This window comes from Trichoderma breve, chromosome 3, assembly GCF_028502605.1.
Source record: "Trichoderma breve strain T069 chromosome 3, whole genome shotgun sequence".
Lineage (NCBI taxonomy): Eukaryota > Fungi > Ascomycota > Sordariomycetes > Hypocreales > Hypocreaceae > Trichoderma > Trichoderma breve.
The window spans coordinates 2,430,835-2,458,384 of NC_079234.1; the positions used below are offsets into that span (position 1 = coordinate 2,430,835).

The 27,550-nt window shown below is 49.9% G+C and overlaps 12 protein-coding genes across 12 annotated transcripts; 7 read left to right on the top strand and 5 right to left on the bottom strand.

Annotated features, from left to right (window-relative positions):
* Nucleotides 1-1,227: 1,227 nt before the first annotated feature.
* Nucleotides 1,228-4,027, top strand: T069G_05159 (TATA element modulatory factor 1 TATA binding domain-containing protein; the record flags this gene model as incomplete). Its single annotated transcript, XM_056172369.1, has 5 exons — nt 1,228-1,390; nt 1,529-1,665; nt 1,735-2,575; nt 2,621-3,030; nt 3,101-4,027. The coding sequence occupies 5 exons, from the start codon at nt 1,228-1,230 to the stop codon at nt 4,025-4,027; spliced, it is 2,478 nt and encodes an 825-aa protein (XP_056029227.1).
* Nucleotides 4,028-4,208: 181 nt separating this feature from the next.
* T069G_05160 (ankyrin repeats (3 copies) domain-containing protein) lies at nt 4,209-5,397 on the bottom strand (the record flags this gene model as incomplete). Its single annotated transcript, XM_056172370.1, has 7 exons — nt 4,209-4,265; nt 4,327-4,421; nt 4,536-4,787; nt 4,854-4,956; nt 5,025-5,153; nt 5,249-5,274; nt 5,340-5,397. 7 exons carry the CDS (start codon nt 5,395-5,397, stop codon nt 4,209-4,211), a joined length of 720 nt encoding a protein of 239 aa, XP_056029228.1.
* Nucleotides 5,398-5,776: 379 nt separating this feature from the next.
* Nucleotides 5,777-7,310, top strand: T069G_05161 (WD domain, g-beta repeat domain-containing protein; the record flags this gene model as incomplete). Its single annotated transcript, XM_056172371.1, has 3 exons — nt 5,777-6,932; nt 7,004-7,168; nt 7,225-7,310. 3 exons carry the CDS (start codon nt 5,777-5,779, stop codon nt 7,308-7,310), a joined length of 1,407 nt encoding a protein of 468 aa, XP_056029229.1.
* A 544-nt stretch (nt 7,311-7,854) lies between these two features.
* On the bottom strand, nt 7,855-10,141 carry T069G_05162 (ATPase family associated with various cellular activities (AAA) domain-containing protein; the record flags this gene model as incomplete). Its single annotated transcript, XM_056172372.1, has 3 exons — nt 7,855-8,576; nt 8,644-9,673; nt 9,731-10,141. The coding sequence occupies 3 exons, from the start codon at nt 10,139-10,141 to the stop codon at nt 7,855-7,857; spliced, it is 2,163 nt and encodes a 720-aa protein (XP_056029230.1).
* A 976-nt stretch (nt 10,142-11,117) lies between these two features.
* Nucleotides 11,118-12,865, top strand: T069G_05163 (uncharacterized protein; the record flags this gene model as incomplete). The annotated part of the gene is made up of 4 exons (XM_056172373.1): nt 11,118-11,351; nt 11,428-11,981; nt 12,035-12,274; nt 12,331-12,865. 4 exons carry the CDS (start codon nt 11,118-11,120, stop codon nt 12,863-12,865), a joined length of 1,563 nt encoding a protein of 520 aa, XP_056029231.1.
* Nucleotides 12,866-12,972: 107 nt separating this feature from the next.
* On the bottom strand, nt 12,973-13,769 carry T069G_05164 (prefoldin subunit domain-containing protein; the record flags this gene model as incomplete). Its single annotated transcript, XM_056172374.1, has 5 exons — nt 12,973-13,022; nt 13,086-13,203; nt 13,262-13,371; nt 13,487-13,648; nt 13,745-13,769. 5 exons carry the CDS (start codon nt 13,767-13,769, stop codon nt 12,973-12,975), a joined length of 465 nt encoding a protein of 154 aa, XP_056029232.1.
* A 294-nt stretch (nt 13,770-14,063) lies between these two features.
* T069G_05165 (tRNA synthetase class II core domain (G, h, p, S and t) domain-containing protein) lies at nt 14,064-16,150 on the bottom strand (the record flags this gene model as incomplete). The annotated part of the gene is made up of 6 exons (XM_056172375.1): nt 14,064-15,334; nt 15,396-15,525; nt 15,578-15,660; nt 15,716-15,806; nt 15,881-15,921; nt 15,976-16,150. 6 exons carry the CDS (start codon nt 16,148-16,150, stop codon nt 14,064-14,066), a joined length of 1,791 nt encoding a protein of 596 aa, XP_056029233.1.
* Nucleotides 16,151-16,452: 302 nt separating this feature from the next.
* T069G_05166 (CBF/Mak21 family domain-containing protein) lies at nt 16,453-19,612 on the top strand (the record flags this gene model as incomplete). Its single annotated transcript, XM_056172376.1, has 6 exons — nt 16,453-17,052; nt 17,110-17,473; nt 17,534-18,109; nt 18,173-18,257; nt 18,319-18,796; nt 18,854-19,612. The coding sequence occupies 6 exons, from the start codon at nt 16,453-16,455 to the stop codon at nt 19,610-19,612; spliced, it is 2,862 nt and encodes a 953-aa protein (XP_056029234.1).
* A 691-nt stretch (nt 19,613-20,303) lies between these two features.
* Nucleotides 20,304-21,325, top strand: T069G_05167 (thioesterase superfamily domain-containing protein; the record flags this gene model as incomplete). The annotated part of the gene is made up of 3 exons (XM_056172377.1): nt 20,304-20,430; nt 20,535-21,226; nt 21,305-21,325. 3 exons carry the CDS (start codon nt 20,304-20,306, stop codon nt 21,323-21,325), a joined length of 840 nt encoding a protein of 279 aa, XP_056029235.1.
* Nucleotides 21,326-22,674: 1,349 nt separating this feature from the next.
* T069G_05168 (nmrA-like family domain-containing protein) lies at nt 22,675-23,864 on the top strand (the record flags this gene model as incomplete). Its single annotated transcript, XM_056172378.1, has 4 exons — nt 22,675-22,716; nt 22,789-23,322; nt 23,390-23,734; nt 23,793-23,864. The coding sequence occupies 4 exons, from the start codon at nt 22,675-22,677 to the stop codon at nt 23,862-23,864; spliced, it is 993 nt and encodes a 330-aa protein (XP_056029236.1).
* Nucleotides 23,865-24,533: 669 nt separating this feature from the next.
* On the top strand, nt 24,534-25,355 carry T069G_05169 (adenylylsulfate kinase domain-containing protein; the record flags this gene model as incomplete). The annotated part of the gene is made up of 2 exons (XM_056172379.1): nt 24,534-24,541; nt 24,731-25,355. The coding sequence occupies 2 exons, from the start codon at nt 24,534-24,536 to the stop codon at nt 25,353-25,355; spliced, it is 633 nt and encodes a 210-aa protein (XP_056029237.1).
* Nucleotides 25,356-25,586: 231 nt separating this feature from the next.
* On the bottom strand, nt 25,587-27,080 carry T069G_05170 (v-ATPase subunit C domain-containing protein; the record flags this gene model as incomplete). Its single annotated transcript, XM_056172380.1, has 5 exons — nt 25,587-25,793; nt 25,916-26,408; nt 26,466-26,557; nt 26,625-26,719; nt 26,786-27,080. The coding sequence occupies 5 exons, from the start codon at nt 27,078-27,080 to the stop codon at nt 25,587-25,589; spliced, it is 1,182 nt and encodes a 393-aa protein (XP_056029238.1).
* Nucleotides 27,081-27,550: the final 470 nt, after the last annotated feature.

Genomic DNA, 27,550 nt, shown 5'->3' on the forward strand with positions numbered 1-27,550 from the left:
GGGGATGTTTGAGTTTCTTTTCTTTTCACTTTCTTTTTCCCTTTCGCCGGCGATGTTGACATGTTGTACGAACGAGGCTTGTGGGTTTTTTGGAATTTTTTATCGGTCGGTTGGGACCAGGTGTATCAATTGTCATGAGATGAATGCTGCAAATTGCCTCGCATAATTGTATTTTTTTTTCTTTATCTTGCATACGCGCAGTGGGTATCTGGGTAGCTTTGGAGTCTTGTACTCGCAAATTATATCAATTATATCCAAGGAATATGTACCTTGTGCAGTAGCGCATTTGTGTGCCTTAACCGGGCAAACGGGCCAACCGGTTTTGACATTTGATACGTGTCAAATTGTGTCATTATGTACAGTGAATCTGGGCTGCTGTTGTATGCTATTAGGGAGTAGAAGCGACAACGTATGGAATGTACGTGAGAGAATTGCGATACATGATTGCTGCACGTTGGATTGGACGGGTTGGTGATGGGGTGTGGTTGGCTGCTCTCCCCACCTCCTTGTATGTATTGTCGATAACGTCCGCTAATGTGGCTGCCCGAATACTTGCGTCTCGACATACTGGTGGTACGAGAAATATTGAGCCTAATTCAGAGGCAAATTTGCTGCATATAACCAAGAAGCAATAAGTATCTAGAGAATGAGAGTGTTCATCTATATAAATTACACAGCGGATATGTCTCGATCATTCAACAGTAATGGGTACGCCATCATGTATCGGTGCCAAATAAGTGAATTAGCAGGCTCAGTATAAGGTACTCGTAGATACCTCAGGTATAGAAGCCAAAAGCAACTACAAGCGCATACCCGTATATGTACGCGTGTCAGCTTCCCCCCAAGACTGTCATACTCTAGCTGTCTAGGCACTCCAAAGGTGGCATGTCCGGAAAAAAAAGAGAAGAGGGGCCCCCGAAATCGACAATCGCCGGATCGAATTTAGCTGGGCACTTGGTCCGGAGCCGCTGCCAAACCTCGCCTTTTTCGGGTGGCGTGGCGCGGGCCTCGTTGCAACCTGTGCCAATCCCAATCCAATTCATTGCGTAAGTTGGCATCAAGGAAACCAACTCGCCTTTTTTGTTCCCTTAACGCCCTTGTGCCTCCAGGGGCTGAGGGGACGCAGACATTACTTTACTTATTACCTGATACGCATCGCAGAGTCATAATCAAAGTACTGGATCTTTTCTCTGTGGGTTGGTCCCCTCGCCTGGGCTTCGTTAGACCATGGCGGCGCGATGGGGGTCGTTTCTGCAGCAGGCCGTGGCCGGTGTTGAGTCGCGCCTGGATAACATTCTGGCCGAGGGGGACGACGATCGCAATGCAGCACAACCTGCTGCTACTTCTGCGGCAACACTGGCAACTGCCAGCCCGAAGGTGACGAGCTCTGGTAAGTGCTGAAGATGCGGGATGAGGTGACGTGTCGAGGGGTAGGAAGAAGCACGATACGAGGAGGGGGAGGGGAAACAGCAATGCGTCTTCAAGTCTTCCGCACGCACGCAGCTAGCTAACTAAGCAATCCGCACAGCAAACTCTCGAGCGTCGTCGACCAACCGTGCCAATGATCGACTACAGGCAAGGCTGGCCAAGGCCATGGCCGGCAAGAATGCGCCTGGAGGGGGAGACAATCGGGCGAATGCCTCACCACGTAGCTCGATTGATGTGGCCAGCCGAAGCTCTATGGAGAGGCCCTCGATGGACAAAGGGGACAGGCCTGAACCTCCGCCGGAACAGAAACCCGAGCCCGAACCCGAATCCGAGTCTGCCCAAACTGCTACCGATTCTGCTCCTACTGATACCTCTACGACGGCGACGACTACGACTACAACAACAATACCGATAACGATAACGGACGACAATACTACTGCCGAAGTTATACTGGAATCAGCTCCTGATGAGACAAAGGATGCTCTTCCCGAGACTGAGGTGCAACCAGTGTCTGAAGAAGCACCTGCGAAAGAGGGGGAAGCCGAATCTCCACCCTCGGCCGAAGATGAAATTCCAACAAACAACGGTCAGGTAGCAGTGGCAGTGGTAGAGAATGGAGCTGATGCGTCTGAAATTTCTCGCGAGCTTGAGGAGGCCAAATTGCGACATCGAGAGGAGGTTCAAGAGTATGTCGAACGTATCGACTCTTTACAGTCCAAAATCCAGTACCTTTCCAAGAATGCCGCCGAAGCAGCAAACAAAGCTGCATCTTCAGCCCCATCTGGCAGCCTGGAAAAGAAGCTAGCAGAAAAAGATGAAAGGATCGCACTATTAATGGAAGAAGGTCAGAAGCTAGCCGGGGCAGATCACAAGTATCGAACATTGATCAAGTCATTGCGGCTTCAAATAAGTGAACGCGACAAGCAATTGGATGAGGCACGCAAGGCAAAGGATAAAGCTGTGTTGGATGCCGAGGCACTGCGCAACCGGTTGGACGGAGATGAAGAGAAGGAAAAGCGTCGACAAGAGGCGATAAAGGCCACTACGAGCTTACGCAAGGAAATTGACAATTTGAAGAGGGAGAACACTAATAAAGATGCGGCCATACGCCGGCTTGAACAGGAAGTCAGGGCCAAAGAGGAGCAAGGTGAGGTTGCCAAGGCCGATGCTCTAAGCAAGGCGATTGTCGCAGAGCGGGCGAAACAGAAGGAGCTTGAAGATGCCAATACTGCCGTTCGAGCAGAATTGGAGGCCCTGAGTGAGAAAGCCCGTCTGGATGCCATAGAATGGGGCGAGAAGCTTGAGCGCGCCATCCAGCGTGGTAGCACCGTCGAAGCCGAGCTACGGCTTGAACTGCAGAATATGGAGAGCAAGCTGGAAGGCGTGCGGGTGACAGCAGAGGAAGCGGCTTCGAGCACAGGTGGCGAAGCCCAGATGAAACTGTTCCGGCAGATAGAGACGCTGCAGTCTCAGTATGCCACTGCCAGGCAAAACTGGCAGGGTATTGAGGCCTCCTTGATGGCAAAGACAACAAGCCTAGAGAGGGAGAGGGACGAAGCTGAGCGCCGCGAGTCGGAAATGCGTAAGAAAGCGCGAGATGCGGTAAGTTTATTTTGAAGTCTTTTTTAGTAATTGCAGTTAAACTGATGCTAACTCGACTTTGCTCTCACAGGCCAAACGCGGTAGAACTCTCGAGGATGAGCTGCAAGAGGTCCAACTACAGCTGGAAGCTTGCCGTGAGGAATTGGCTACTCTCAAAAAGTCCACCAAAGCCACAGAGACGGCTCTCGAGCAAACACGCTCCGATCTAGAAAAGGAGAAACAAGCAGCGAGCAGATCCTTCACAGCCGAGACAGGACGACAGTGGGCCGATGAAGTTGCAGTAGCAACAGCGCGAAACCAGAGCCGCCCAGAGTCGCCGTTACTCTCTGTTCCACGAACATTCAGCTCCGAAGCCGTCGGATTATCCGTTCCCAACCGCATACGACGATCACCTACTCCTGTGAGTATAGCGGATGCTGTGGGAGAAGGGCTCGGCATTCTGAGGCGACCTCCCACGCATCTCCCGACCCGTACAGGGACAGGGTCAATGTCACTTACTGGATCTATCCCGCCATCTCCATTCTCTCCTCTGGAACCGCCTATGGGATCACCTCCTGCGCTGCCTCCATCCGTAATGGAGAGGGAGAACGGAATCAGCGATACTGCCCCCTCATCTCCCCGTAATCTCGCGCAAGACATGATTTCGGTATCGACAGTAGCGGCGGGGCCGTCTGTTCAATTAGTAGAAAGGATGAGTGCAGCGATACGTCGTCTAGAGGCCGAAAGAGTGGCAGCCAAGGAAGAGATGGCGAGGGTGTGTAGCCAGAGAGACGAGGCAAGAGGGGACATGGTGGCCCTGATGAAAGAACTAGAAGACGCAAAAGCAGCGTCCGCAAGGGTCCCAGAGCTGGAGAAGGAAGTCGCTGATTTGGATACAAGATATCAAACTACGCTGGAGCTGCTGGGAGAGAAGAGCGAGCTGGTTGATGAACTGAGGGCAGATGTGGATGATGTCAAGACGATGTATCGGGAGCTGATTGAGCGGACAGTAAAGTAAGTGAAATGGATGGATGGCGGCGATTAATAAGGGAAAAGGGGGGAGAAAAAGAAGAAGGTAATGAAGCACCATGACGTGAAATGACAAAGTACGGCAGCAGCTGTAGATTAGATTTGTACATTGTTTTTATGTATTATGTTAGATTATGGCTGGTTGAGTACTTATACATATGGCTGGGGAGCTAATCGACTAGCTGGATGCCTTCTCTCTCAGCGCCCTGGATGATGAAGTTGCGAACCTGTTTGAAGAGTGTTAATCCATGTTCCTACTTGAAGGTTGTGAGATTGAGAGACGCTCACCTCTTTGTCGGGAGCTAGATCAATAGCCAGCTCCCCGTCGTTGGTCTTGAGTGTGAAGTCGGCTTCCTCTCTCAGCAGAGCAACAGCAGTATCTCCTATAAGCACACACATGAATATACGTATTAGTTCAGTTCGTTTTTAATAGTAGTAACAAAACGAGGCCCGAATCAAACAATAGAAGTGAATGAAAACATGAGAACTCAACGCACCGTGACCCTCTGCAACAGCATGATGTAGCGGCGTGTAGCCCTCATTATCAGCAGCATTCAAGGGACTCCTATTCTTAAGCAGGAGCATGACCATGGGAACTGAGCCGACAGCCGCAGCGCGATGGATGGGGTACTGGCCCCGGCGGTCGCGGACACGAGTCGAAGCTGGGGGCTTGGAGTCGATGAGAAGACGGGCGACATCGAGGTTCTTTTTGGAGGCGACGAAGTGGAGGGCCGTCTGGCCGTTGTTATCTATACAGATGTGGATTGTTAGCTGGGGATTGAAGTAGATTACGTGTGACTGAGAGTGAGACTTACTCTTGATGTTGACATCGGCGCCTCTTGAAAGAAGTAAGTTTAATACTGGCTCGCTGTTGGGGACGCTGGCGGAGATCATGAGAGGTGTCCAGCCGCTGTCGTCCTATTATATGTAGCGTGTGAGCAAAAGGGTCCCAGAATGAGTTGAGTTGGAGCTGTATCATGTTGTACCTGAATATCGGGATCAAAGCTTGCCTGGTTTGCCAAGAGGAGGACAATTTCGTGGTTGTTGGACGAGGCTGCCCAGTGGATTGCGTATCTGCCGTCATCATCTTTGCGCTTTGAGAGCTTGGGATCCGTCTGTGAGAGGTGTTGGTATTTTGGGCTGTCACTTTGTATACACGCAGATATACAGATACAGATAGGATGTATATCTCGTCTGTTTGAGGACTTACCTTGAGAAGTCCTTCAAATGCAGCCACTGAAGGTTACGTTAGCCATGTTATTGCCTTGAAGCTGAGAGTGAATGGATGGATGTTGCGATACCTCTGCCTTCTCTAGCAGCTGTGTGTAGAGGAAACCGATCACTTTCTGTGTCAGCCATGACGGCGATAGCAGTATGACGAGTATATGAATGAGGAAAGATGTACAAGAGAAGATGAATAGGTGCAGAAGGAATATGATTATGAAATGGTGAAATAGAGAAGTTGACAGCTCCAAAGGTGCCCAGATTTGCAATCACAACTTCCAGGGTAGGCCGCAGCTGTATTGCGTAGGTGCTCGTAGCTTTTGCTTTTGCTGCTGCTGTTTTTAGCCTTTGATGCTTGCGCCACAGGCTTGAGCTGGAGCCACTCGTTACCCACAGCCTGCGCCACAGAAGGCTGATCGGATTTCAATTCAAACTCGCCTCTTGCTGCTTTTCCTTTCCAGAACGCGGATCGCCAACTCCAGCCTTCTTCTTTTCATTTTTCTTTTCATCCGCCATGGAGGCACCACAGACGCCGCAAGACGCGCTTCATCTCAGCGCGCTCGTGTCTCAGAATGCAGCTGCGACAAGGAATCTCTACTCGCGCCTCGAATTGGCCAACGGCAAGCGCCAGAAGCTCGAGGGCGTCTTTGAGGATGCCGTCATGAAGCGACGATTCGAGGCCGAATATGCCGCTGTACAGACGCTACCCGAGGCACTCGCCGCTAAACAGCCATCGAAGCAGACGCTGCGGAAAACGGCAAAGACGGGGGCAGCAGCACCAGCGCGGAAGACGCCCAAGCTTCTCGAGGCCGGACCATCTTCATCGGCCGCATCTACAGCGAACGGAGGCGAATCTACGACGACGAAAGCAACGGGAGCGACGACACCGCAGAGCATGAGCCTGACAGTCAGAGGGTCGCCGGCCATCCAGCAGGTCAAGCCCGAGTGGCATCCGCCGTGGAAGCTGATGAGGGTCATCTCGGGCCACCTGGGTTGGGTGCGCAGTCTGGCAGTCGAGCCGGGGAACAAGTGGTTTGCCAGTGGTGCTGGCGACAGGACTATCAAGATCTGGGATCTCGCTACAGGATCGCTGAGATTGACCTTGACAGGCCACATCAGCACCGTTCGCGGCCTGGCTGTATCTCCACGACATCCATACCTGTTTTCTTGTGGCGAGGATAAGATGGTCAAGTGCTGGGACTTGGAGACGAACAAGGTGATTCGTCACTATCACGGCCACCTCAGCGGCGTCTACACACTCTCTCTACATCCCACGCTGGATGTCCTAGTCACAGGCGGTCGCGATGGTGTTGCTCGAGTTTGGGACATGCGCACGAGAAGCAACATCCACGTCTTGTCAGGCCATACCGGTACTGTGTCAGACGTCAAATGTCAGGAGGCGGATCCCCAAGTTATCACGGCATCGCTGGACTCGACCGTCAGGCTCTGGGATCTGGCAGCCGGAAAGACTATGGGCGTTCTCACCCACCACAAGAAGGGCGTCCGAGCTCTGGCCGTCCATCCCACCGAATTCACCTTTGCGTCAGGCAGCACTGGCGGTATCAAGCAGTGGAAATGTCCAGAAGGCGCTTTCATGCAAAACTTTGAGGGTCATAATGCTATCATCAACACCATGAGTGTGAATAGCAATAATGTTTTCTTCTCAGGAGGTATGCTTTATCCTCTTCCCTCCCTATAATTTGTGAAAAAGGGGAGAACTCGTTCTGACCGTACAATCTAGGCGACAATGGATCAATGAGCTTCTGGGATTGGAAATCTGGTTATCGCTTCCAATCCATGGACACAACTGCACAACCCGGTTCCCTAGATGCCGAATCAGGAATCATGAGCTCAACCTTTGACCGCTCTGGTCTGCGTCTCATCACAGGCGAGGCTGACAAGACTAGTACGTGCCCCTTAATCTTTCCATCGTCTACTTGCCGTATGCTAACTCAATTCAAGTCAAAATCTGGAAACAAGACGAAAAGGCGTCTGAGGAGACGCATCCGATACAATGGACGCCATCATTGGCACACAGGAAATTTTAGCCGGGAGTTTATGGGAGTCTTTTTAATGTTGTTTGTTAATCGTCTGAAACTGTTTTAAAAATCGAGCGGCGATGGGAGTAAGAATAGATCCCTGCGCCGCACGCCGGGATATCACAGGCGGATACGTGTATGTTTACGGATTTTTTTTAATGCATTTCTGGACCATTGAAGGGAAATAGCTGGGCATGATGGCAAAACTATTTTGGTTTTATGTTGATAAAAGAAACATTTTAATTACGCTATGACTGTTATATGAATCGCCGAGAGAATTGGGGAATCAGCCAGCAAATCTTCATTTATTTTGCCATGAAGAAGGTGTGTGCTTAACTCATAAAAAAACTAGATAACTGATCCCAAGGTTTTTCCTTATTCTATAGATCGTGGCATCATCGCTATTCCAACATTGGTATCCAAACACACCAAAAAAGGCTGTATTATAAAAGATATGCTAAAACGGGGAGAAAAGGGGTTCTTTTCATACCTGTGACCCCCTCAAGACATGAGCGATTGTGAAATTCAGATAGATGGAGCTGGACTGTTCCATCTAAATGCTCAGTCCCATGGCCTTGAGATCAGCATCATCGCGCAGCGCCATCTTCACTTCATCATCCGCAATGGCTAACCGCAGCCTACTCGATCGATCCGCACGATGAGCCTCTAGATTGACTAGACCAGCGGCCACGAGCTCCAGGGCGGCTGTATGAATGTACATTGGCCGCCCTACCAGACGTCGGCCAACAACTTGAGTCCCCTTGGCAAGTCCAGGAAGAATCTGTGCCATGCCAGGAGGAGGTCTGGCCGAAAAAGCGGCAACTCGCTGTAGTTCATCCAGAGTCTCGCCAAGCGTCGTCTCAGCCAAGCCAGACCGCCGAATTCTCAGTATCAGCGCGGCCATGAGCATCTTGGACGTCAGGGGGAGGCCGCGCAGATGCTGCTGGATAGGATTCGTCGTGGCCTCGTTGATGGCCCTCTTGATGGTGGAGATTGTGACTCTTCCGCGCCGAGACTGGTCAGGGACTCCGCTGCCAGGGGCTTTCTTGCTTGGTGTCATTGGGTCTCCCGGAGCATCGCCCTCGGCGAGCTCGACGGCTCGACGGCAGATGTCTAATGCTCGCCTGGCGTCTCCACTGACAGCGGCTACTTTGCGGCTGGCAAACTGGACGGCGTCTGCATCGACGATATTCCCCGGTACACCTTCGAGACGAGATTGGATAATCTTCATGAGCTGTTCGTGATTGTATCCTGGAAACGTAATTCGAGTAAGACCTGTGTTGAAATGGTTAACTTCTGGTCCCCCTCTCTGTCTGATTTATATTGAATTTTATAGACATACCTAGACGACTGCTGATCTTGTTACTCAACGTTCTCTCTGGCAGATCCATTGTGTTGGCTACGGCGAGTACGATGAGGCGGCTATGTCGGAGGGTTGGCCAATTGAAAAAGTTGTACATGACTGCCTGGTTCTTTGTGACCAATTGATCAAGTTCGTCCATTAATACGACACATGGAATGCGTCTTGGACTGGGGTTGTTGAACTCGCGCTCCAGAAGATCGAGGGCTTGGGCAGGGCTGGCACGATCACCCTTGAGAGCCTCCCAGAGCAGCGAGTACGCTTGATGAGGATCAGTAATCTTCATGCCATTGATTTCGACGAATATAAAGTCATCCAGCTCGTCTGACCCGACGGCTTCCTCGAGGCGAGAGATGACCTCTCGCACAGTGGCCGTCTTTCCGGTGCCTGGTGTTCCAGAAATGTAGATGCAGTTACCAGTACCCTCAGTAATGGCAGCTTCCAGGTGTGAGTATACGAGAGAAAACTCTCCTTCACGACACGGTAGACTGGAGGGGACGGCTGAGACGTGGAGTTTTGAACGGGCTATCTGAAATGGAGAAGCTTGGACGTGGCTCGGCGACAGCTTCCGGGTGGCCAAAGGCGTAAACTCGAGTTTCTTTGAAGCGCTCCTTGGTCCTCGCTTCGACTTGGGGGTGGTCGCCGGGGTTCTTCCTGTTTTGGTGGGTGTTTGAGGCGGTAGGTATGTGTCGCCGTCTGGGGGTGATTGTGCTCGAGCTCTGCGACGAGTTGGCTTGGTGCCTTTCTCAACCATTTCAATTAGTGCTGGCACATCTTGTCCGTTCTGATACACCTCCTCCCATACGAATTCATCCGTGTATGTTGTTGACCGAGTGTTGCAGCCGCGCCGGCAAACAAATGTCTTTCCATAGTCGGGGGAGTTCCGCGGGATCTTCCCAGACGGATATGAGCTGAGAAAGGCATCTAGTGACATGATGTTGGCCTTGCCGTCGATCGAGGCTAGGGGATTCACATCCCACGATGGTGATATATACAGCTCATTCTGCATCATCTGTTAGGAGAAGGATGTCATGGTGACACAACACAAAATGATGGTGTTTGCACTTACCCAGTAAAAGTCCTTTCGTTTTCTATCCTTATTCAGAATCTCCTTCTCCGTCAAAAACCACATAAAATTGGCAGCCATCCCTTCATTCTCAGCATCCTCCCGGAAATCACAGATGATGGCCACCCATGTTCCATTAGATCCATCGGCCTTGAGCATCACCGTGTCTCCAACGCGGCATTCAAAGTCGCCATACCGAGCGCCAATAATCTTGGAGCTGGCTGTGACTTTTCTCCTTTTGCGATCGCCCTCATCTTCGCCGTGATCTGCCTGCTCGGTGTTGTATATCCATTCCCACTCTATTTCTTCGCTTTCGACACTGTCTTCTGAACTTTCTCGAGTTACGGTAGAAAGAGCTCTTTTGCGCCCGCGGGTAGACTGAGTGTTGGTCTGAGAGGTGGTTTGGGCCGGCATTGATAACGGCGTCGATATGAACTTGTCCCCAGCAGAGAACTATAGTAGCCGCAAGGAACCTGAGATTGTTGTCGCCGTGCGTGATATGTCGAGTTGTTGGAATTGATGTTGATAGGGAGTGACAACATTCAAATATCAATTATGGAACGCAGAGCTTGTCACTTCCTGCTGCTGCTTTTCTGGTCGCAGGGTAGCTTGGATCAATTAACGCGTCTAGCTTTGGGGGAGACGCGTTGGAAGAAACTCGATATATGCATAATCAATTGATGCATATCTCAATCTACCTTGAGGATATGAGTCTCTTATAAGTCCTTTGAAGAGGAGTAATAAATGACATAGACAAACACTGCTAAAATATATGCGATGCTGTCGATTGTAAACAATTATCTTTGTGATATTATCGCAATATTCACAATCTAGACCTGCGGAAGCGGAAGGAATGGGCCTGTTTGGTTTGAGCGAAGCACTGCCCAAAATGCCTTGTCAAAGAGCAATCAACACTTAACAACAATGGTAGAAAATGTAGTCACTATTCACTATTAATGACTAAAAAGCAAAGAAAATGGATATAAGATATTAGGAGCATTGATACAGTTAATAGAAAAAAAATATTTTGATTTAGTTATACAGAGCATTCTGACGCATGCATGCGTGTATAAGGAGCAGACACCCGTTTGCCAGATGGGCCATAAAGGCAACTTGCATGCAAAATCTAGACTGATTCACCGTATGGAGGTACCTAAGGTACCTGGTAATATGAACTCCAAGGCTCTTACCTTATTCACACACTCTCTCAGGGTCTTTCTCTCTTTTCATCTCGTCATTAGTGGTGCCTCAGGCTCTCCCTGCCAACGGGAAACAACTTAACTCAGCCTGCACCTGACTCTCTCGTGCTTGGATTTCTCTTCTCTTCATCCTCAATATTCCGGTTCTTTATCACTCTTCAAACCGTTTTGGCTCTCGGCAAACAGATATCATGAACAAAGGCAAGGGTCGAGCGACTCCATGGGTTCCCGTGGGGGACAGCCATCGCAATCATGGCAATCATGGCCATCATCAAAATCGACAGCCTCAGGGACCAAGGGATCAGTGGGGAGTAGCGAAGAAAATGGCAACCGCCAAAGCCCAGGTGAATGATAAGCGGCTGGAGGCGGTTACAAACAAAGAATCCTATCTTGGAGAGCCACCTACAGACCGAGAGTTGATACGAGTAAGTGATGCTATTACCTCTCCCGTATTGTCCTTGTCAAGAGTGATTGTTCGAAAGCTGCTAACTCTTCTATGAGGCCCGACACGTGCTCGCTTCCTCCTGGGAAGTCTACCCTTTGGCACTTGAGGACCCAGCCATATTGGATGATATCCGTAAACAACGTCGCGTGTGGATTGTCAGAGTTAGAGATACCCAAGCCTGGGATATTTATAGTGAGTCGGCATCTGGTTTGCAAGAAGCTGTTCATGCAATCAACCAAATTGTGCACGACCTGCGCTTGCAAAAAGAGCTTCTTGCCACAGTGCTTGTCGTCCAGGAAAGCTCTAGAGTTACCGATGAGGCTCGCATATCAGTGGCCCCCAATTCAAGGCCCGAAGTCACAACACCGCTGTCTGGATCATCGGATATAAAAAGAACTGCGGGAAAACTCCTCCGAGCCCTTCGCCCGCATCTCCTCAATTCCACAGAGTGCGCAATGAGTGTTGACTCTGAGCTCAGGATGCGTGTGAGTTTCGGGGAAGTAAAGGTGTTTGTGAAGCACAAGGGCACGAATAATGTGCTCACTTACGATGAATTTACGGAGGCGGCAAAGTCATTCTCAATTCGAGGAGGCATTGGACTATTTGACAGGTAATCATTACATATCAGTCTCTTAGGGCATCCCTTGCTGATCAGACTTCAAGGTTGAACGAGCTCGAGCTCTCAAATCACGTTATAAAGCATTTATTGGCCTTGGAAGGAGATAACGGCCTTCGATTGGATCATAATACCATAAGGCGAACGTATGCCTTGACATTGGGGCTGCAATGGAAAGAGGTATATGTAGAAGGCTGCGAGAATGGCAGTTTCGATACCTCCCGGGCAAAGATGGGCATTGCATGCCCTACCAAGTGGCTCAACTGGGTGATGGCCACCCCAGACATGTAAGCTACCCAAGGATCGTCGATTGCGCTCCCTGTATTAATCTAAAACGGTTTAGGAGACTTGATTGGGGCATCAGAGCAGATGCATACGATTTTGAGAGTATACCAGACGGCATCGCCAAACTTATCAACGAGTTGCGTCTTAGACCGGCTACATACGAAGAAACGGGCGATTTTCTCAAACCGGGCGAGGTGATAGTCGGTCAAGCCGGGCCGTGGAAAGACAAAATATCGGAAACTCGCCTGAAGACGACGTTCGCTGTCGAACTTCATGGCACTCCATATATGCTAGAGGTAAGCATAACCCAGATCTGGAAGGGGCTCAAGACGAAATCGCAGGCAAAAATGGCGTGGGGCATTCAGCTTTATGGCAAGCACTGGGATTCGGCCACGAACCAGGTGAATCCGCATACGAGGAGGAAGGACTGGGGAGAGGGACAGAAGAATGTTTGGGTTGGCACTGATCCAGACCTAGGGAGGAGGTTCCAAAGCTTCCTTGAAGTCGTTTTGCAGCTCCAGCAGCATGTGGAGGATGTGCCACCCTTGGTCTTGGAGGAAGACGAAGATCTCCCAACCGTGGCTAATGAGTAGGTTCACAACCGGGGCTGTCTAGTTGTGTGAGGATTGTAATCAATGATCAGATGGACGCGCAAGGTAATTCTTTTATTCAATTTTTTTTGTCTCCCGGGCTGTACTTTTCAACTTTGACCTTCTGCTGCTTGGCTGGCCATAATCTTGTTCCGTAGAACTGTCAAGAACCCAACGTTAGTAACCATAGGACGAGTGATTCGACATGGGTAAGGAGACATACCCTCTTCTATTGTGCGAACGTTCATTTGTTTCCTCTGAACAATGGCCTCGAGCTCCTTTAAGCTATTGCCAACCTCCTTTACTTTTGCATCGTAGAATTTCTCGGCCGATTTTAGTTTCTGTCGAATGTCAGGTTTCCGTCCCTTGAGCCAGGTAGTAAAAAACAGGTATAGCAACCTTTTCAATCATGAACCCTGTACCCACGTCCACCAAGACGGTATCGGTGCTCGTCAACTCGCCGCTGACATAGAGAGAGTTGGTCAACGGGACCAAAACCGATTTCGAGCCTGTTTGTATCGCCACTTTAGCTTTTGTTTCCCTCTTCTCTTGCTTCCCCTCCCCTTTTCGTCTGTTTGCGATACCCCCATTGAATCGACGACTATGGATTGATGTATGATGTACCTTGGCTATCGGCGGCTCGGGCCTGTACGCATCGGAGGCATTCCTTGAACTTGTTCTGGGCGCCGTGGAGCTGGGCGAAGGAGCTGGTCAGGTGCTCGAGTTCCTCTTCGAGCTGCTTCTTGACCTGCGCGAGCTGCTGGGGCTCGAGAGTGTCGAGATTGACTAAACGTTACAAAAGGCAGGCGGTCAGCGCTATTGCACAGCTTCAAAGCAACGAGAATGAAGGGGGGAAAAGCAGGGGAGAGTTTGAGGCCTTACTGGTCTCTGACTGGTTGCTCGACATGGCTGCTCGTGTGTCGATGTTTCGGCGCCTGAGAAAGCTTGGGGCGAGCTGGAGGTTTAGAGATGAGCCCCTCCATGCACCACTACGGCGGATGACTTTAGAGGGGCTGGCGATCCTTGTAACGAGGACGTGGAATTTACGACACTTTAGACAGGCATTATATTATGAATTTTTAATCAATTTCATGTGTAATGTATATAATCAAATTTTTAATTGTTTTTATTTATTTATCTAATTTTTTTCTTTTTAGTCGGACCGGATTGGAGAGGTGTTGACATTTATCGCTGGATGTTATTATAGCCGTTCCAGCAAAGCCGCCAGATATTGGGGTACATCTTCTGCCTTTACATTCTCCTTCACCGAAAGCCTCCTGCATTGCACTTCGCAGACGCCATTTTCTCTCCAGGCCTTTCCAAGAACAATTACAACAGGATAGCCCGTCATATCTGCGTCCTGCATCTTCCATCCAAATGCTTCCTTGCGGTCATCCAAAACAATGTCCAGTCCTGCACCAGCGCCTTCATGTTTTGCTAATGTATCGTAAAACTCCAACGTCTGCTCATTGACTCCAGATGTTGGAATCATGACGACCTCAAAGGGTGCAATAGCTCGTGGCCAATTGAGTCCTTTATCATCCGCCATTTGTTCTGCCACAGCACCGAGAATGCGAGAAACGCCAATGCCGAAGCAGCCCATCTGGACTGGAACTTGGACTCCTGGGTTTTGTGGGAGTGCTACAGATGCCTCCAAAGGCTCTGAGTAGCGTGTTCCGAGAAGAAAAGTGTGACCTAGCTCCAATGCGCGATGGATCTCAAGCTTCCCTGCATCACAACGAGGGCAGCCATCACCGTCGATGATGCGCAAAAGGTTGAGATCCCCGCCGTCTGTTGTCTGTGATATTGATGATTGCTGAATTTGGTCACCCGCGAGATCTGCAGGAAAGAGAGGGAGGTCGCCGTGAAGATCCTCAAAAGCTGTTGCAAGTCTTGAATCAATGACGTTCAGTAGCTGGAGCTCTCCACTATGCCCATCTGCCTGTTGAACGGCCTCTTTCCAGAATGATACGGCGTCACTAACGCTGGTATCAAGTTCGGGAACGACAGATTTGACAGCATGAATATTATAAACGTCTCCAGATGGCGAGTTTCCCAGACGCGGGTACCACACATTTACAAGTGTCTTTCTGTCGTCTGTAATGCCGCGCCAAATGCCAAAGGATGAAGATGAAATAACGTCGGCAAGCTGCCCGGGTGACCGAGCCGCAGCTACTTCGTCGTTGGCGGTATAGCCACAGCTGTTGCAGGATGCGACAGTGTCCTCTCCAATGGCATGAGAAAGGTGATATTCGTGGCTATGCTCTCCGCCCATGTCTCCTGAGCTGGCCTCAGCTACCAATATGGGCAGCTTCAAGTCGGCGAAGAAGGCACTGTAGGCGGCGGCGACGTCGCGATAAGTATCAACGGCATTTTCAACCGTCAAATCAAATGTATATAGATCCTTCATGATAAATTCACGAGATCGTAGTAAACCGTGCCTAGGGCGGATCTCATCTCGATATTTTCGTGCTATAAAGATCAGTAAGGAGTTGCACATGAGGAGTGAATGAAACTGGTCAAGGGCTCGTACTGATTTGGTACAGCTTGAGAGGCAAGTCTTTGTAAGATTTCAAAGTGCTGGCCACAAGGGACGTGATCTCTTCTTCATGTGTGGGTGACAGCATGATGGGTACTTCTTTGCGGTCATGGAGTCGAAAGAGCTGGTGCCGTGTTAGTAAAATGCATCTCATTCCCTTGCGAACGCCGATTTACCTCAGAAGAGACTTTATCTAGGCGGCCACTTTTGCGCCATAGCTCTTCAGTTGTGAGGGTTGAGAGGGCCAGTTTAGAGGCTCCTAAGAAGAAATGAGTCAAACCATCACCTTAGAACTGCGTGGTGATTAGACTCACCCAGATTTTGCATATGCTTATCAACGAGGCGCTCAATCTTATCTTGGACACGCAGTCCCAATGGAAGAAGTTGGAAAACTCCAGATTGTGCCTGGAAAATTGGTTTAAATTAGCAAAACTATCCTGCACAGCGTCAGATCATCAACTGAGGTGAGGTCGGCTTACCTGACGTAGAAATCCAGCTCGGATGAGCTTGCCATGACCAGCTATGAACAGTTAGCCTGGCAATTCCTCAAGCTGATGGAAGAAATATGCCATACTTTCTCCCTCAGTGGCCGAGACGCCGCCAGTGGGAACCCATATCTTGGACAGCGTTGATCTCAGCCGTATAGACTGAGCAAAAAGAGGCTGTGAAAATGCTCGGATGGGATTCGAGCTACGAACGCCCTTTAGCGGGCGAAGTCCGCCTTGATAGACCAAGGCTGGAGCACGCATGTTTAGTGAGTAGTAAAACAATTCATTCTAAACTTTTACATTATTTTTGAATGAGTGATAACAATGCAATAATCGCACCTCGTACGAGGTGAGACTTTCACCAATGAGAGACCCTGTGTTAGGTTCAAGACAATTCAGACGGCGGTTCCTTAAGCGCATGGCGCTAACAGCAGACGCGATAGGCGCTACTGAAATCTGCGCGGGCCGATAAGATAAGCAGCTTTCAAAAAAATTACTTGCGTCGCATCCAGAAATTTGATGCAGCCGATTTCTACTACAACACACTCGGCAGCATTTTCACCATGGCCAAGCACTCAAAAAAGGCCAAAGGGCCCCAGCGCTCTGAAAACGATGCGGCCAAGCTCAAAAATGGATTGAGTGAGCTCACTACTCAGATTCAGGAGAAATTGAACGGCAATCCCTACAACAAGCGAAAGAATCCGCCTACGGAAGCCTCTGGCAAGCAGAAGCAGCGAAAGCAGCGCGATTCCGAGGGTGCACCGCCCGCGAAAAGCACCAAGGCCGAGGAAGAGGCTTTGCTGGCAGAAATCAAAGCCCTGGGAGGCGACGAGGAAGATTGGCGTCTGATCAATGAAGTCGGTTCCGATGATGAAGCAGTCGCTTCGGAGTCAAAGGCGCCAGTAGACAAGCGTCTGAAAGAGGAGCTGGCAGCTCTATCTAAAGAACTTGGCTTTGCTGGTCTTGCGCCGGTTGATGCTAGCGATGACGAAGAAGAGGAAGAAGGCGATCAGGAGGAGGAAGACGAGGGGGAAGATTCCGACGACGATGTCAGCATAGACGATGGCAAGAACAAGAACCAGAACCAGAACAACAACAAAACCAAGAAGGAATCAAAAGAAAAAGGCCCCGTTGAAAATGATATGCGACGTGTCGAAGGCTTGGTAAGTCGATATCCTCGAGTCTCAACGGCATCTCTGACAACTAACTCAGTGAACTAGATTTTCGAGCCGCGCGCAGACTGGCATGCTGCTAGACTAGCCCAGCTACCCGGACCTACAGTGGATGACATTGGCCCGTTCATGTCGGCCATCAACTCCTTGAAGGAGCACGGAAAATATCTCTTGGAGACGGAGGCGGCTAAATACAGAACAACCATTTTTGCATCCTCGTCTCACAAGTTCCTTGCCACTATCATGACGTCTGGTACCCTTACAGACAAGGTTTCCGCTCTTACCTTGGCCTGTCAAGAGTCTCCCGTTCACAACATTCGCGCATTCGACACCCTGATGAATCTGGCTTCGAAGAAGAGCCGAGCACAAGCCATTGGAGCTATAGGAGCACTCGTGGATATGCTTGGCCCCGGCACGCTCTTACCATCGGATCGACGATTGAGAACCTTTCAGGCTCAGCCAGGCCTTTTAGGCTCACTCCAACGAGCTTCTGCCAAAATCTGGGCCCCAAGCCAACCTTTGCCCGGCAAAATTACGCAAGCGCACTTAATATCTTGGGCATACGAAGACTGGTTAAAGGAAACTTATTTCAAAATCATTCAACTCTTGGAAATCTGGTGTTCCGATGAGATTGAATATTCTAGAATGAGGGCCGTCGATTTCGTCTATGCCTTGTTAAAGGATAAGCCGGAGCAAGAGTCGAACCTTTTAACTCTACTCGTCAACAAGCTGGGTGATCGTGACCGAAAGATTTCGTCGCGGGCGTCATATCTCCTCCTACAGCTGCAAAACTCACACCCTGGTATGAAGCCGGTTATCGTACGAACGGTGGAACAAGAGATTCTACTTCGACCCTCGCAGGACCATCGTTCACGCTACTATGCCATCAACACCCTTAACCAAACGATCCTTTCAAACAAGGAGCCGGCTGTAGCTGAGTCTTTACTTCGTATCTATTTCGACCTTTTTGCCACAATACTCAAGACAGGAAAGCTTGGCATGCCGATAGAAGAGGAATCTAGCAAGCCCCAGAAAGGACAGAAGCCTGGCAAGGGCGCGTCAAACGGAAAGCCAGCTAACCAGACAAAGCCATCAGCCGCTTCTGTCCCAGAGACTGAGGCAGCTGATAAGCTTGTTTCTGCTCTGTTGACCGGTGTCAACCGTGCCGCACCATTTGTCGGCACTAATGACATGGTGTAAGTGTCCATCCAAAGCAGCTACAGTAGAATTGTGTGAAGATTGCTAACTTGTTCATAGTATGGAGCGTCATCTCGACACGCTGTTCAAGATTGCGCACTCTTCCAACTTCAACACTGGCATCCAAGCTTTGCTGCTCATTCAACACCTCTCCTCTGCCAGAAATCTTGGCAGCGACCGTTTCTACAGGACTCTGTACGAGTCGCTACTTGACCCCCGTCTCATGACCTCTTCAAAACAAGCGCTCTACTTGAACTTGCTTCTCCGGGCACTGAAGAACGATGTTGACGTGCGAAGAGTCAAGGCTTTTGCCAAGCGAATGCTGCAGGTGGCGGGTCTTCATCAGCCCCCCTTTATTTGTGGCTTGCTCTATGTCATTTCTCATCTCAGACAAACATTCCCTGACCTCTCAACTTTGGTTGAGTCGCCCGAAGAATCCGTATTTGATGATGAAGAGCCTGAAAATCGACCGACGTACGATGGACGCAAACGAAATCCAGAGCACAGCAACGCCCACCGAAGTTGCCTGTGGGAAGTGGTATGTTCGAGTTCTCTACGAGATAATAATGTTGTCAATATCTAACTGCCGCCTTAGGTTCCAATTCAAAGTCACTTCCACCCTGCCGTCAGCAAGTTTGCTTCTTCGTTGATGGACAGAAACCAGAAAATGCTGAAGCCCGATATGGAGAGCCACAGTCTTATCAGATTCTTGGACAAGTTTGTGTACAGAAACGCAAAGACCACGGATGCACGTGGTGCATCCATTATGCAGCCTCTCAAGGCCGCCAAGGATATTGGAGACATCTGGCTGGGTAGCGGACGGACCAGCTCGTCCACAACCCAGGTCAACTCGGCTGCATTCTGGAACAAGAAAGCAGAGGACGTTGCTGCCGAGGACGTCTTCTTCCACAAATACTTCCAGCAAATCGCCAAGGAGGGCAAGGAGACTACGAAGAAGGCAGCTGCAGGTGGCGAAGACGATGAAGGCGATGCGGAAGAGGACGAGATCTGGAAGGCGTTGGTCAATGCTCAACCTGATATTGACGAAGATGCCTCCGATGCTGGCTTTGACGATATGGATGATCTGGACATGGGATCTGATGAGGATGATTCACCTGCCTTGTCACTCGATGGCGATGATGATGAGGATGAGGATGATGTTAGTGTGGAATTCGGTGACGACTCAGAGGAAGAAGGCTCAGATGACGATGATTTGGTCGCTCCAGACGTGCCTGATGAAGACGAGGAGAAGGGAGACAAGCGCAAGGCTAGAAGAAAGATGCTCAGGGGTCTGCCTACGTTTGCGTCGGTGGACGACTATGCAGAGCTTTTGGCGGGAGACGATGACTTGTAGAATAGACAAAAAGCAGATTACGTGTAATAAGGAATCAAAATCGGGCCTGGAAGGCGGCGATAATACAGGAAATATGTTTATTGGCCAGTCTACAAAGGCGCACTTGTGTATTAGAGCTTCAAAGAGGTGTAAGTGATACCTGAAGTGCACCAGTAAAGTCTGCAGTGATGTTTCCTCGTGGCTTGGGGCGAATGTCACTCTTGACACTATGCCATCACCATGGGACCAAACAAGGGAAAACCACGGGATTCTCGAAGCCTTGCCGATTTGATTTGGATGCAACCATGATGAATAAAAGTGACACTCACACGGGAAGGAAATGTCCGATCCGAAGCCACGGTGTGTCTGACACAACAAGAGCGCATGAAAATATCCGAGGCTTTCGCTGCCCGAACTCGGATACGCCGATGGAGCCAAAGCGCGGGCTTGGCTAGAATCGGGATACCGGACCGCTGATAAGAGCCGTATCAGTTTATCTTATCGGCGCATACTGTACATACATTATTATGCCGGTGAGGATTATAAAGGCGTGATGGTGTGGTCGGTCCCTTTTTTTGCCTCGGCAATTATACGTTCTTTTTTTTTGTTGGGCCTTTCACCTGGTTTTGTTTCTAATTTCTTCGTGTTTGTTTTCTGTTGTAGAGGAGAAGCGTGAAGATAGGAGAGAATAGAGAGAGGCAATTGCACGGAAATGTTTAGCCAACACGTTGCCCGTGGCGGGCGTCGCATCGGCCAGATGGCTCGAAGCGGCCAACATCCGTCACTTGCTGCGCTCAGAGGAGCTGCTCAACGACGATGCTATGCTGAGGCTGCACAAGGTATGCTTTCTTGTGGATTGTCTTAATCTCTGCTTCTAGACCAGATGCGGACAGCGAGAAGAAGAAGATCGTGCTAACGTCTGAGTTGTTTTCCACCACTATAGCCGCCCCCAAGGGACGTATCGGTCGAGGCCTCGGGCTGCTCCTGTATGGCGTTGCATTTAGCGGTCTTGGAGCAGCAGCTACATTCTATTCGATGGTACAAAAGGGCTTTGCCTCGTTCACCGACGCCGAGTCAGCCAAACTGTTTGTCCCCGACAGCGACGAGCTGCAGCAAATCGAAGAAACAATCAACAAACACCCGCTCGTCCAAGAGCTGCGATCACGACCAGAGTTCAAAGAGTCACGACCGCACCTGAAGATGTCGAGCGAGGTCCGCAGCCGCACCCTCACAGGCGGCGCCCTGCAAGGCGACGGCATGATCATGGTGCCCCCCGTCGCTTTCATCGAGGACGGCGGCAAGTCCATCGTCAGCGTCACGTACATTGGCGACAAACTATGCGGCCACCCGGGCCTCGTGCACGGCGGCCTGCTGGCGACGATGCTGGACGAGGGGTTGGCGAGGGGCTGCTTCGACGCGCTGCCGCACAAGATTGCCGTGACGGCGAGCCTGGAGATTAATTATCGCAAGCCGACGCAGGCCAACAGCTTCCTGGTGCTGCGCGGCAAGACGGTCAAGGTCGAGGGGCGCAAGGCGTGGGCCGAGGGATGCATCGAGACGTTGCCTGCGCCGGGCGAGAAGCCCGTCACTTTGGTCGAGGCGAAGGGATTGTTCATTTCTCCCAAGTATGCGGCGGTAAGTTTTTCTCCTGGTTCTTGTGTCTCAGATATGCATTTGTAAGGCTTACTGTGGCTGACAATCTTATTTACACAGCTGATGCCTCGAATCACCTAAATGATATATGTGGTGGAATTATGGCAAGATGAGAAGACGAGCGTATAGACTTGCGACGTTTTTGTTTTTGCCTCCATTTCGTTTTTCTTTTTTTCTCTTATATTTACCTAGCTCTTTTTGAATTTTATGGAAAGCGACGGCGGGAATAGATTATACTAGAACTGCACATACTTTAACAGCGAGGCAGTAAGGGGAATGCTTGGTTGTCTTTGCAGAAGATAGAGCCGAGCCATATGGATGTTTTACATGATATACCTCCAGTACATTATTTTGCATCAAGTCAAATACATATCAAGTACAAACACTTGCAAACGAGAATACATGTTGAGCAAATACATCTTAATAGAGGCAATGACAAGATTGAAAGGATGTGCTACAATACAACTATGTGCAAAACTCACAACTACAGTATAGCACTTGGCTTCTGCAGCACGTCTGTAACTTTCAAGTGGAAATAGAGGATCCACATGGAGTCGTTATATTTCAGCGCAAGGCTGGTTATCACATGGATAGCTTCATAACTGAGAAATCATTGGTGCTTAGTACAGGCTGTGGGAATGGAATCACATAAGTACGAGTATGTAATTCATTTGTCAGCCCCAGCTTAGGCGTTTGGATTATGCATACCTAGTACTGGCTCTTTGTGGAGTAAGGAGCAGATTTTCGAGATCCAGCGCCCTCTGTTTCGTATGATTATGATGTCATAGGATACAAAACCACAATCAACTCGCTCGTCTCAGACGCTTTGTTCTTTTGGGTTGTGAGTTGGTAAGTAACGGTTGTCAGCTGCTCCAATATGGTTGTATCTTTGTTAGCCGTAGCATCGAATTTCACTAGCAAAAGGCATCCATTTTCTTTTACTCCACATTCCCAATTAGGACATCGAGATGGGGTACTACGCCCTCCGCCATAGATTCTGTGGCTGTACTTAGAAGCCCAAGCCGAATTGGTGGGAAAAAAAGATCTTACAAATCGCCATTCACCCGGCGAAAGCCACCAGATTTCCAACTCGGGCATTGGTCTTCCTTGTCGCACGTAAGTTACCGGAGCTATAGTAACTTGTTGCGATTAAAATCTTACAAATTGCTGTCTGCTGGAGATCGCTTAGAGGGTTGTTTAGAAATGAAGCGCTTAATACGTATGATGTAGTTGAGAAATGGTTTCATTCTCCAGTATTCTAGGTAACTACCGATTTAAGATGAGTTAGTGATATGAATTCGTACAACTATATTAATGTCTCTTGAACCCAATTCTACAGGTTACAATTCGCAACTCAGAAGCATTGATAACTTACTTTGACTTACACGGGACCTATTAAATATTTGAACAATCACCAATAATCCGACAATATGACGAAGCTCATTGCCATCACAGGCATCACCGGAGTTCAGGCAAGTGTCTCTAAACGAATGCATTCTGTTTAATTGAAAGCACCATAGTTTAGTCACTAACACCATTTCCAGGGCGGCTCTGTTGCCAACACCTTCTTCCAAACCCCTGGTTATACCATCCGTGGTGTAACTCGCAACACCGAATCTCCAGCAGCCAAAGCATGGGCAGCAAAGGGCGTTGAGATCGTCAAGGCCGACTTTGACGATGTCGAGTCGCTCAAGCGGGCCTTCCAAGGCGCCAACGTCATTTTCGGCGTCACTGATTTCTGGAACATCTTTGGTGACCCTCGAAGCAAAGAGCTCAAGAAGCCTGATCAGGAACTCGTCGAATACTGCTACGAAGTTGAACTACGACATGGCAAGAACCTTGCTGATGCTGCCGCCTCAACGGCGTCCACATTAGACCGGTGCATTTTCAGTTCCATGGCTAATGCAACACAATCGAGTGGTGGCAAGTTCTCAAAGTTATACCATATGGACGGCAAGGCCCAAGCCGCTACGTATGCGCAAAGCCTTCCTGAACTTAAGAACAAGTTCTCTCAAATCCAAGCCCCAATCTACTACCAAATTGCATTGGAATGGGGATTGCCAGTAGAACCAACAAAGGTAACATATGAAGAATTTCTCTCCTCCTTCTAATACTACATCTCAACTAACGCATTGGTCTGTTCAGCAACCCGATGGAACTTACCGAATGAAGGTCCCCGGCGCTGCCCACAAGCCCATCCCTCTCGGAAACGTTGGCACTGACCTTGGGCCTAATGTTAAGGCTCTTGTTGAGCAAGCGCCTCCCAACACAAACTTATTTGCTGTGGGCGAATATCTTTCTTGGACCGACTATCTTCGCATCTTCTGCGAGACCCAGGGCGTTCCATATGGAGGCGTTGACGAGCTGACATATGATGAGATTAATGAGCTCATTCCCGGTGGCTTGGGTCACGAATTCGGATTGAATGTCTTATTTGCATTTGAATTTGGGTATGAGGGAAGAGAGCCAGGGATTGTTGGGCCAGGAAAGGTAAGTTTAATCTCATCATACAAGAGGCGATTCAATATGCTGACTTTAATTCATCTAGTACGGAATTAGAATGTCGTCTTTTAGAGAATACTGCGAGAAGGCTGATTTCTCTAAGTTGCTGAGCAAGTAAAAGTAAAATAGCCATGCAAATTTAATACACTGTTCAATATTATTGCCCTTGCCAGATCTGACTTCCTTAACATCAGTTGTAAAATAAAACCAAGAGTATGGGGTACATAGTGCAATAATCTCAACACCCTCCAGTTTACACTATGTGGAACAATTCAAAGAATTCGAAAGAACCCCATACAAATGAGACAAAAAAATGAGGTACGGAGAAACAACGGGGGAGACTAAGCCAGCGGAAGTCGGCGGTTTCGGACTGTCGCCATCAGCCTCCCCAATGAGCACATCATCCGCCTTGGCCTATCTTGGAGTAGAATTCGACGTTGCAAGTGGGTTTTTAGTAGCACTAGTAGCATCTTTTTCTTTTTTTTTCTTTAGCATGTCACAATGGGGGGAATGTGTCCCGTCTTTTAATGCTGGGCGAGGGTCCGAGGGGATGTTAGTGGGTGAATTTGCAACTTACAGAGACCAACTCTAAGAGATCGCCCATCTCGCATCTGATTTCATCATCATCCCTCTTTTTTCTGTATTTATATATGTCGCATTGAATCTCCACCTTACCTTTTCCATCTCTGCATCTCTTTTTTCTCCTTTGACTAGTGTTTTACTTTCTTTTTATTTACTCCTCTTCTCAAGCAAACAAGCGATTCAGCTTTTGTCAATTCATCTCACAATGGCCACGTGCGTACCGTAACCCGCCTTTGCCCCTCCCCCGCCTTGCAACACTTCAGATGAAATGTCACGATGCCTCCCATCTTCAAACTTGCCGTCATTTATCTTATCACCACATACCAAACCACCACAATATCTGCCATTGAATCATCATCACCACCACAGAACACTTCAAGCAAAGCTAACTCCCATCATCAGCAACATCACCTGGCATCCCTCCCTCTCCCGCCGCGAGCGCAACCAGCTCCGCAACCAGCGCGGCCTCACAATCTGGCTCACAGGCCTCTCCGCCTCTGGCAAATCCACCGTCGCCACCGCCCTCGAGCAGCACCTCCTCCACCTAGGCCTCGCCGCCTACCGCCTCGACGGCGACAACGTCCGCTTCGGCCTCAACAAGGACCTCGGCTTCTCCGAAAAGGACCGCAACGAGAACATCCGCCGCATCTCAGAGGTCGCGAAGCTCTTCGCCGACGCATCCACTATCGCCATCACCTCCTTCATCTCGCCCTACCGCGCCGACCGCGACCTCGCTCGTGAGCTGCACGCCAAGACGGAGCAGGACGGCGACGAGCCCATTCCCTTTGTCGAGGTCTTTGTCGACGTGCCCCTCGAGGTTGCCGAGCAGCGCGATCCCAAGGGTCTGTATAAGAAGGCTCGTGCCGGCGAGATCAAGGAGTTCACTGGCATCTCGGCTCCTTACGAGGAGCCTGTCAACGCTGAGATTACAATCAAGACGCATGAGAACACGGTTGAGGAGTGCGTTGCGCAAATCACAAACTGGCTTATCGCCAAGGGCTACGTCAAGAGCGAGGTCAAGAACTAGAAGCAAGTATTAAATGGAGGAAAGGAAGAGGTAAGGAAAGGGGAGAAAAAGGATATAAACATCAGGGCGCAAATAAAATCGCATCACACTTGGTCTTTTTCACATTAAAAATGGTGGATTCATATAGAACAAGGTGCAACGAGAAAAGAAAGTCTTATTAAGGACACAGACAATAATGATAGAATACAGGCGTATGACGCTTTTTAGAAAAAATTATACTCTATGCCACGCTCAGGGAAATTCGGCCTCGTAGTAAACAAAAGCCGTGTACTCGTGTCCCTCGCCAGTTCCCAATCCTGCCGCAGCCATCTCTGAGCTGAGGGCGGCGTCGTCTTTGGTGACCCTGCCGTGCTTGTCTCGTCCGAATGCATTTCCGCCCAAGTACGAGTACTTGGAGTCCAGCGCTGCCTTTGCCTTAGGAGCCAGCTTCGATGTTGTCTGTGCCATATGGAGTCAGTCTTGTGCACGAGGATATATACATGAACGATCTGAGATGATTGATGGGGGTGGGTAGATGAAGAAGGGGTACATTCGCAAGCAGCGGGTGCAACGCAACGTACCTTGATCAGAGCTGTAGCGTAGTCCAGCGGCAATCCGTATCGTAGCACGGCCTCGACAAAGACGCGCAGGGTGAGGACATGAACCCAGATCATGACACTTTCGCTCCATCCAGTCCTTCCCATGCGCAGAGCCTCGCCGCAGACCTTGCGCTCTTCGTTGGTGACACGATCCAGCTCACGCTGCTCTTCCTCCCGACCGCCCTCGACATACTTATACTGACGGGGCGTCCATTTCTGCTCTCGGCACTTGTGGACGAACTCGGCGCTGTGCTTCTTGAACGTCACAACGGCAAACAGTGTGAACTCGTCGTCATGGTCAACTTCGACGGAGGACCGGGGTACCACCATGGGCGCGAGGGTTTCGTAGCTCTTAATGAAATCCTTCTTTGCATTCGTGGGCACGGCAATGAGGTGGGTCTCGAGGTACTCGGAGTCTTGGACGAGGAGCGATGGTTTCACAATCGGGGTGAGAGATTTCGTTGCGAGAGTGCCCCTGCAGTCGAGACAGGTCAATTAGCGAAGAGCAGCTTGGTAGATGCGAGGTACTCACGTTTGTCTCCTTTGCAGAGCTGCAAGGTTCGTCTTGACGGTGTTGTACTGGTTGAATTTGGACTTGACATCATTGTCGACCGTGTTGAGCTCCTAAGCCGCGCGTAAGATGGATGAGCTTCGCTTGGCGGGTTTGGACCAAGTTTTAATAAGAGCATACCTTTTGGAGAGTGCTGATGAGCTCGGCTATAGGTTTATCGGCTCGGTATCTCATCTTGTTCCAGCTAAAGTTGCGCAGATAGTGATCGGTTGGCTCTGCCGCATGTCGTCAGTCCCCCCACCACGTACACCATACAGAAGCGCATATTTGGCTCGACTAACTGTCATTGACCATCTTGTACGAGGCCATTCGGTCTTCATCGTTGTTGAGCACGGTGCGCAAGGAATCCGCAACCTTGGCGACGACTGACTGGCACGCCGCGTCGAGCTTGGCCAGATCATCGGCTTGCTGGACCAGCAGGTCTAGAGTTCCGATCTTGAAGTCGGGGATGGCGAAAGGCAGGACGGTGCCATTGTCGGCGGTGATGGTCGCGCTCAAGGACGAGATGGCTTCATCCCGGCTTCCAGAGTCGAAGGCGCTTTGAGGCAGCGATATCAGCGCATATTTGGACGACATGGCGGTGGCTGCTGGTGACGGAGATAGAAGTAGACCCGATGAGGAGGAAGACGAGAAGAGCAAAGAGAAGGGACGAGCAAAAAGCAGGAGGGCAGAGAGGATAAATAGACGGAAATCTCTCTCACGCAAAGGCCCGGGTAAAGATCGCAGCTCTGGCTTTGAAGAGGAAGAAAAACAGCGCCGAGACAAGCTTGAACGGCTGCTTGGCTACATGTATAAATTAAGATGCGGCAAGTTAGAAGCAAGTTCGCGAGCAAGTCCAGTGACAGTTCAGCTTAGCCCAGCTCCAGCAGTGGGGGGTTGCTGTACAGGATGCTGAGCAAGACTAAAGTATCTGTTACAACGACTTGTGCACTAAAGATTACAGGGCATCAAGTACTCGATACCTAATCCAGAGCCCGGGTCCCCGTTAAACACCAACCCCTCGCCTTAACATGGAAGAAACTCGGCATTGACGTCTACCAGCCTCA